This window comes from Athene cunicularia (genome assembly GCF_003259725.1).
Source record: "Athene cunicularia isolate RWA chromosome 1 unlocalized genomic scaffold, athCun1 chr1_part4, whole genome shotgun sequence".
Classification (NCBI taxonomy): domain Eukaryota; kingdom Metazoa; phylum Chordata; class Aves; order Strigiformes; family Strigidae; genus Athene; species Athene cunicularia.
In genome coordinates, this window is record NW_020799094.1 from 65,274 (window position 1) to 74,231 (window position 8,958).

Here is an 8,958-nt window from a genome sequence, read left to right on the forward strand (position 1 = left end):
AGGGATATTTGCCCACCCAGAGGTAAAATTCCCCCGTTGTGGACCATGGATCTGTTTGCCACTGCTTAACGCTGAGGCAGACATGACCCCTGCAGGGGGACAGAGGAGCGAAGCTGTTTACAGACTTCGCTGTTTCTGGTTGTTCCCAGGCAGCTGTTTCTCCTCTGGGGTGATTAGTGTCTCCCAAGCCCCAGCAGCGAGTGATTAGGATGATGAAGTTCCTTAAGGCATATAAATATTTCCGTGCAGCTCCTTGTAGCAGGTTGAGGAGCTGGTTGGCTGTGTGAGAGGGAAAAAGTATTTGCAGGTGATGTAGCTACAGCCAGGGTCACATCCAAGTCATCCAGGCGGGCTGGGGCGATGTTTTCTTTTCACTTAGCCTGGTGTTGTGGCCAGTATTTTTAAGCATAGTGCCAAGTGCTGAGCCAAGTTTGAATTTTAGCCAAATTGAGGTGGGATATAAAATGATCTGTCCAGAAAAGCTGCCATGCAGATGTGCCAATACATCTAAGTGCACTTTGTCTCTCACTGAGTTAATGAGCTGCTTCATTACTTCTGGATACCTCGTGTTAAGTGAACGTTGTGGCAGGGAACTGCCAGTCAGACCCCTGCAACCTCAGTTTGCTTCCTTGCATGGGTTAATTACAACAGGGCTAATTATTGGGCTGCAAATTGTTCCTTGGCTAAATCGACTTCAAAGAAGCCGCAGACGTGCAGGTGTGATGTTGGCTCGCCCAGTCCTCCGTGAGACCTGCGATTGCCTGCTCGGAGCTCTAGTGCTGTCCCTCTGGCTGGCGTCCGCCTGAAGAGGATGGCAAACTCCCCAAGGAAGGTAATAATTTGTTCTTCTCCCTTACGGAAAGGATGGCAGTCACGAGCTCTGCTGAGATACAGACTTGATGTGAGGAAATGCTCTGAAGCAGGTGACTGGGGGAAGTGTTGAGCTTCTGCGATGGGAGATGGGTTTGTGCAGGCATCTATCAGAGATTACTTTTGAAGGGGTACGGACTGGACCGTTGGGTCTCTGGAAAGCCCCAGCTCAAGGGAGCTTTGTTTCAGGAGAGGCGCTGGGCGGGAGAGCTGCCCGGCTCTGGGCACAGGCAGGTCACCCTGGGTTGCACAAGGACGTGGCTGAATGTTTTTCGCGGCCTCAGGCTGCGTGGCTGGTGGATTTACAATGTCTAAGAATGACACAAAATGTTAAGCCCATCAAATCTGGTAAATTTAACGATCATTGCTTAGCGGCAGAGAGGCAGAGCTGACAAAACCGAGTGAAGGGAAGAGTTAAAATCTGCCCTTCAAGGACCAGGATCTACCCCTCCTCACAAAGTCAGGGAAGCCTTGCTGCTATGCTGGCAAGCGAAGATTTCAATTCCTTTTGCAGCTTGTTCAACACCAAGCAGCTCGTTCTCCGAGGGTATTTGAATCTGTTTCGCTGCTTAAAAATAAAGTACGACGAGTTTGCAACAAATCTAATGGAGTTCAGCCAGCTGGGTCAGGGTGCCTGGTAATGTCCCCCATTTCTAGGAAATTTTCTGGATTTTGACTGCTGCAATGAGCAAAACTTGTAACTTCACAAGTTACTGAACTACTTAATTGCACAAAATAAACCTCTCTCAGCTTCTTGCGCCAAGGAAGCACCAAAACCACCCAGAAGGGTGTGAAGGGGCCTGAAGGCGCTGTTCCACCTGAGCAGTGAGAACTCTGAAAGTGCTGCTGTTGCATCTACAACTCAACAATAGCCCAGAAGGGGACATCTTCCTCACGTGGCATCTGTCCGTGGGCTGCAGCTGCATCCTGGGGGCTGGTGGCAGGAGTGAGGGGTCCGGGATGAGTTGGAGCTGGCGAGGCCAAGGAGTTGCTGCTTTGGGTGTGATGCTCTGGGCAGGGCTGGGAAGCAGCACCAGGCGCCAGCTCCTGTGTGCGTGTTCTGGGTCCGGAGGCACCTGTGGCTGCTGTCAAGGTTGCCCTTGCTTGGCAAGGCAGGTCAAGAGGAGGATGAAGGATGCGCAGAGGAGGTCAGGTGTAGGGTGGGTGGAGCCGGAGCGCGGTGGGGACAGCGCCTTGGCGTGACCCAAACGGGCTGGTCAGAGAGACTGAGCTAAGGAAGAGGTTTCCTCGGCATTTTGCGTGGTGTGTGCACCCGAGAAACCAGACCCTGCTCGGGGAAGAGCCCTGGCACAGCACTGGGAATGTACCTGAAAAGGGCCCAGTAAAAACCGAGTCTGCTCCCTGCTGAATAGCGTCATTTAATAACCTGGGTGGCTTTACTGTACAAGATGAAGTACAGGTAACTGCCCAGACAGCACACAGGGTTTGCAGATCAATTACCTTTGACAGAGAGCAGGGAGGGGGTACCTGCTGTTTTTTCAAGCACCGAATTACAGGATCTCAGATGTGTTTGCCTTTTCCAGATAAATAATTCTGGCACAAGACACGTTTCCCGCTGGACTGGCTTGTGCCAGCTGTGGCTCTGCCTCCCTGAATTTATAGCCGAGGTAGCTGACTGCACTGCAAACAGAGTCCTCTTTGCAATAAACTCTTACAAATAACGTTGTCTTGGCAGCGTTTTCACAATATGGGCTTTGCAGTATTTGGCCTCGCACTGCAAACAGCAGTGACTAGAAACAGGCTGAAATGCCTGTTGGGTTGTGTCACGTGGGTGACTTGAAGCAGCTTGGAGGAAAGATGAAACTATTTAGGGGTCAAGGAAGTCAAATATCTGGAAAGCCGAGGGGATGAAGTCTGGCCCGCTGGTATGTTGGGGAAAACTGAGGGTACAAACGCCTGAGGAACTTGCATCTAATTCCCATTCTGCTAGCAGGTTAACTTAACCGTGCCTGGCTTTTCCCCGTAAAACAGGGACAGTTGTGGTCCGGACACTGGTTTTCCTGCGGCGGGGGCCCTGTGGGTGGGAAGCCCGTTCAGAGAGGGTCTCCAGCAGGAACAGCCCCACGGCCGATGGTGCTGCGCAGCTGGGGGGTCTGTGGGGTCTGCGGCTGCTCCCTCGGGCATCAGCTCCCGCAGCAACAATGCTCTGGGTGACAAACACTGATGTTGTAAATACACATCTGCAGTTTCCCAGGGTGGGGATCAGGTGGGACACCCAGCCCAGGAGAAGATGTGGCTTACACCTGCAGAGGAGTGTGAGTGAGCGGAGTCCTGCGGAGCTGCATCCTCCAAGTATTCTGGATATTCCCCCTTCTCCCATCTTAAATCTTTCTACCGATGGCAACTCAAAGTTCTCAACTGCTAACTTGTAAATCCCAGCCCCGGGTGGGAGGAGAGGTCAGATAGCTCCCGAATGTTTGAGCTAAGACCCCGTGAGGCTGAGTCCTGCCAGTGATGGGGCTGAGTGCAGCTGGGTAAGAGGCAGAAGGACAGGAATTGGATCATAGAATATCTCGAGTTGGAAGGGACCCCTCAGGATCATCGGGTCCAGGTCTGTGTGCCTGAAAAGATGGGCAGAGGGCTCCTGCCTGTGGTTGGAGTCCACAGCACTGCTCGCTCCAGCTCATTCCTCTCCATGTCTGTGTCTTCCCTTCCAGCTCAGCAGCAGTGCCTCATGTCCTACCCAAACCACTCCAGTCCCTCGTCCTTCATCCTGACAGGCATCCCTGGGCTGGAGGATGCTCAGTTCTGGATTGCCTTCCCATTCTGCACCATGTACTTCATGGCAGTGCTGGGGAACATCACACTCCTCCTCGTGATCAGGACAGACCCGAGCCTGCACCTGCCCATGTTTTACTTCCTCTCCATGCTGGCTGCCATTGACCTCGTCCTCACCACTTCCACCATGCCCAAGCTCCTGAGCATCTTCTGGTTCCGCTCCCACGAGATCAACTTTGAGGGCTGCGTGGCTCAGATGTTCTTCATCCACAGCTTCTCCATGGTGGAGTCAGGGGTCCTGCTCACCATGGCCTTCGACCGATACTTGGCCATCTGCAAGCCCCTGCGCTACTCAACCATCCTGACTGGCCCCATCATCGCCAAGCTGGGGCTGACCGCCGCGGTGCGTGACATCGCCATCGTCACCCCTGCCATTTGCATGGTGGCCAACCTGTCCTACTGCGGCCCCCGCGTCATCCACCACTCCTACTGCGAGCACATGTCGGTGGTGAAGCTGGCCTGTGGGGACACCCGGCCCAACAGCATCTACGGGATCATGGCTGCCACCGTCGTGGTGGGCTCAGACTCCATCCTCATCACCGTCTCCTACATGCTGATCCTGAGGGAGGTCGTGGGCCTCTCCTCCAGAGAGGCTCGTCTGAAGTCCTTTGGCACCTGCAGCTCCCACGTCGGTGTCATCCTGCTCTTCTACACGCCTGCGCTCTTCTCCTTCTACACGCAGCGCTGGGGCCGGAGCATCCCCGCACACCTCCGCATCCTGATGGCTGACCTCTACCTGCTGGTGCCCCCCATGCTCAACCCCCTCATCTATGGGATGAGGACCAAGGCGATCCGGGAGCGGGTGCTGAGTCTGCTCTGGCAGAAGGGGAAAGTGCCCAGCTCATCGCTAATGCCAGGTGGCAAGGAATAGGGTTCAGAGCAGGGCACAACGGCAGCATGTTTGGGGAGCAAAGTAAAAGCTGAAAAAGCTGTCTGCTGGGAAAGCAGGATGATCCCTTCAGCATCGTGGCCAAGCCCTGGAAGCACCGTGGAAAATTTGACTGTTGAAATATTTTTAGAAAGTGAATTCTACATTCCTGTTTAGAATGGAAAGATAAATTGTGTCTGACTGTATCTTCGTACCTCCCCAGATCTGTGTAACCTCACGACTCTCCATCTCAGCTCTCGATAAAAGACAGTTACCACTCTGAAATAAAAGTCTGTGGTTGGATTCATCCTCCCCACGCACCTTTTTCACCCAGTCTGTAACTCCCTATTTATTCACTTCCCAGTCGCTAGCAGCTGCCCGATCTTGGTGCCTGGCCGTGAGGGAAGAGTGCGGTGTGTGCGTACGCACATTTGCACACACACGCTCATCCAGACGTTGGCCCAGACATTGTTTTCCTCCCAATCCCCTCTTGAAACCGTACTGAAGTGTTTGCAGGGATCACAAAAAGCCAGAGAACAGGGTCTGTGAGTCACACTCAAACCCTGCAGTGTCACACAAAGTGTTGTTCCTTTCTTGTTAGAAACACCAAAACGTCATCAGCCGTGGAATGTTGTTCTACAATTTTTTTCCCCCAATGCTTTGATGAGACTAACTTTCTCTGTTGTGCCTCTCCCCTAAGCACACAGGCACCTGTAATGGGATTTGCAGAAGCCCCAGTTTTTCATGAGCCTTCACTTGCCCCCGAAATCGTGTGAGATCCTACTCCTGTGCCTCAGGCACTTGGCTCTCCTCTTTGGAGACGTGATTCCGCACGTGCTGCGCGGCAGGAGGGTCCATCAGCCCTTCCCCTGACCTAACACCCCGGCGCAGCGCTGCCTCAGGGAGAGCAGGAATCGTTTGCAGGGGGGTGAGCAGAGCAGCTGGAGAGTGCAATTGCACAAATCCCCTTTGCTTATGTGAAGGATGGGGACACAAACTAAAAAAAAAAAAAAAAAGAGTCGCCTCTGAGCACTGGAGGCGAGGAACGGGAGCATGGGTTAACGTAGAGGAGCAGAGAATAGGGACTAAGCTCCTCTTGTTCTCCTCACCTGATTTTAACTGTGATGAAAAGTCACCTAACAGCACACACTGACACCATCCCTGCTCCCCTTGTGCCTTCACCCCACAGGAATCGGGGCAGAGGAATTCCCTCAGTCTCGTCTCTGAGGGAAGCCCGAGGTCCTCACGTATCCTGCCTGGAGAGAGGTGAGGGGAGCGTTTGGGGTGACCACCAAACCCGCGCGGGTGGCTATAAACCCAGGTCCTTCAGTGCCTCCTGACTTTGGGCACCTTCTGGGCTGCGTACAGTTGTATCCCCTCCCCACCACCATCCCCCTCGGCAACAACATACCCAGCGTTGGTCGGGGGGGTTCGACAGCAAACCCGTTCGACAGCGGAAGAAGGAGACTTAGACAAAATGATTCTCAATTAGGCTAAAGTGGTCAGAACTGCTCTGCCATGTGGTTTCTATCCAGCTGTGCTCCTTCTGCTGTCGCCTTAGAGGATACAAGGTGTGGGACAGGACATCCCTCCCCTGACCTGCAGCCCCTGGCAGGATGGAGACAGCCAGGAGCTCTACCTCAGGGTCACACAGACCATGGAAGGAGGCCCAGACCTCGCTCACATCTGCAAGGATTCAGCATCCCCAAGAGAGGGAGCTGGCACTGCCGAGGGACCTGTGTTTGGAGGGCTGCAGGGTCAAAGGACGGGGAGAGCTGAACACGCTGCGAGGGGTGTAAGGGCTCTGGGGGCAACACTCCTCTCAATTAAACAAACTGAATGAGGAGGTGAGTCAGTAAATGAGCGAGTCAGCTGCGCGTGTGTGTGTGTGTGTGGACTCATTTCCTGAGCCAAGAGACAGACACACCAGGGATTCCTCTCACCAAACTTGTAAAAGCTTCCACCGCTGGAAGCTGCTGGGTCAGAGAAGCAGGAGACGAGCCTGGGAGAAGCAGGAGTGGCTGCGTCACCCCCGCAGCGCCTGGGAGGGCTCGTTTGTCTGGACAGATCTGCAGCAGCAAGCCAGGTCGGTCACCCGTCGGTTTGAGGATCTTAAATAGGAGTAGTGCAGAAGGATGTGCTGCTGCAGGCTTTTCTTCATAAACTTAGAAAATATATCAGGTAAAAAAAAAAATAAATAGTTAGACAGACAGACAGATAGACAGAGATAGATAGAGATAGACAGATAGAGATAGACAGATAGAGATAGATAGATAGATAGATAGATAGATAGATAGATAGATAGATAGATAGAGTAGACAGATAATAGACAGACAGACAGAGATAGACAGGCAGGCAGATAGATAAAAAGAGTCTGGAAAAGACCCCACGAGTTGCCCCAGTCCCACACTTTTTGACCACATCCTCTCCACAAGCAGTGCAGCCTGGACCCTGGAACCAACCTCAGGCGAGCTTCCCTCCTTGCAAGAGCACAACCTCAGCCCAGCTTGCACGCTGCCGTCTCGGGGAGTTTGCTTTCCGGCTGCATAAATGTAAGGGTAAAGTGCATCCGCAGGCGCGTAGCTTTTATTCTCCTCCGTTCTGTTGCTGCCTCGGGGAACGGGAACGCGAGGGCAGGGAGGCGGGGAGGGAACGTGCGGGTTTGGTTTCTGAAGGTGTTTCTGCAGTCGCGCGTGGACCCCCCTCGGAAGTCTCACAGAGGAGATGTGAACAAAGCCTGATCCCATCTGCCACCCTTGCCAACACGAGGCGGCTCTACCAGGGTCATCCCGAACAGATTTTTGTCCCTCTTCTGCAAAACCACCATCAGTCTCCTTGAGCGCTGCAGTTCTGTTTCCATCAGTCGCTACCTTTACCGTGGGGACATTTTCTTTAAGCCTAGACTGAATTTCTCCTCCTCTGTCTGGGGTTTAGAGCCCTGATGGTCCTTTCAGAGGACATGTAGGGCAGATTATTCCTTTCCACTTCTCTGTAGCCTTTAACATGTCTCAGGGCTTTTCTCAGAGTCATTCCCCAGGCGAACCAGTCCCCTCAGCTCTCCAACTTAACTTCATCTTGATTTCTGAACCCCCTCTAGTTTGCCACTATTTTCCCTGATGTGTCGCAATGCTCTTCAATCTGCAGCTCTCCAGCTCAGCCCTTTGCCGCTGCCCTTCACCTTGCTCCTGCCTACTGGTATCCACCAAACAAGCCGCTCTGAGAGTGTGACTCGCTCAGAAACTTTATGATAATCTGCTAACATGTTTTATAAATGATGAGAAAGAAAGAAACAGATTTTCCTGGGATGATCTGCCCTTGATCTACCCTCCGGGCATGTCACACTCAGCCTGCAAGGTCCTGCTGGAAAAGAACAATTATTTGTCTGAAAGGCGGATTACACCCCTGGGGAACAAACCCCAATTCCTCCCGTTCCCAAGTGGGAGAGGTGAGAGGGATGTGAGCAACTGGGCCTCAGGAGTGTGGGGGTATTGAAACCGCACGTAAAGTGGAGCTCTGCAAAGACTGCTCTGGGGCAAACTGTCGTGCACCGTCTGAGACCGCTTTGTGCAGCCTCGTCTGTGTGACTCTAAGCAGACACGGCCAGGAAAGGTATTTTAAGGGGAGGTATAAAAAGGAAAACTGCTTGTACAACTGAGAGCAGAGCTCTGGCCTTGTGAAAGGGAACAAAGGAGCAGAGACTCTCTCTTAGCAAATGCCAGGCTGGGTTGTGTGGCTTTGCAGACACGCTGGGGTGCAAATGCCACAGAGGGGAAAGCGTGGTCAGATTTATGTCAGTCAGAGGTGATAGAAACTGGAGAGGAAAGGAGAGGTAATTTCCCAGCTGTTGGAGCAAGGCGGAGGGTGGGAGCTGCCTTCCAGCAGATGCGTGAGAGCACCCTGGGATGGTGACTACGGGTTCCCCGGGTCAGGTAAGCTGTCACACCTAAAGCAACAGGCCCTCGGCTCTGTGGTACAGAAGGTCCTTCTCAGGTCCATCTTTCTAGGCACAGAGCAAGGCAGGTGGGAGATGGAGATGGGAAATCAAATAGTCGGTCCTGACGGAGGAGTTAAAAACTCTCCTGCAGGTCTGGAATGAATCTTCCATCACCTGAGGTTTGCTTAGTTCCACATCTCATGGCAGCGTGTGGAGGAGGGACGAGGGTTGGGCCAACTCTTCTCTGCTCGTTTTGATATAGGAACTGTGGGACGCCAGAGGACACTGCCAGGCCCGCGGGGAAGGGAAGGGGTTATTTCACAAAAGGCGCCATTAGTTTGTGAAACTCCTCGCTAAAAGACAGGGTGGGTGCTCAACTGCTGCGCAGAAGAGGCTCGATGGGTTTCTGGGGTGGGGAGAAGCCATGTCCAGCTGAGGAAGTCCCTGACTTCTGATGGTTGGAAGCTGGGGAGGCACTTGGAGAGGT

At 53.1% G+C, this 8,958-nt stretch overlaps 1 protein-coding gene across 1 annotated transcript; it reads left to right on the forward strand.

The window, feature by feature from the left end:
* The first annotated feature begins 760 nt into the window (after positions 1 to 760).
* Positions 761 to 4,540, forward strand: LOC113476001 (olfactory receptor 52K2-like). The gene is made up of 2 exons (XM_026841274.1): positions 761 to 832; positions 3,549 to 4,540. Exon 2 carries the CDS (start codon positions 3,566 to 3,568, stop codon positions 4,538 to 4,540), a length of 975 nt encoding a protein of 324 aa, XP_026697075.1. The 5' UTR covers positions 761 to 832; positions 3,549 to 3,565.
* The last annotated feature ends 4,418 nt before the right edge of the window (positions 4,541 to 8,958 follow it).

Excerpts from the sequence above, each read along its gene's own strand:
- LOC113476001 (XM_026841274.1), top strand. The coding sequence starts at position 3,566 with ATGTCCTACCCAAACCACTCCAGTCCCTCGTCCTTCATCCTGACAGGC.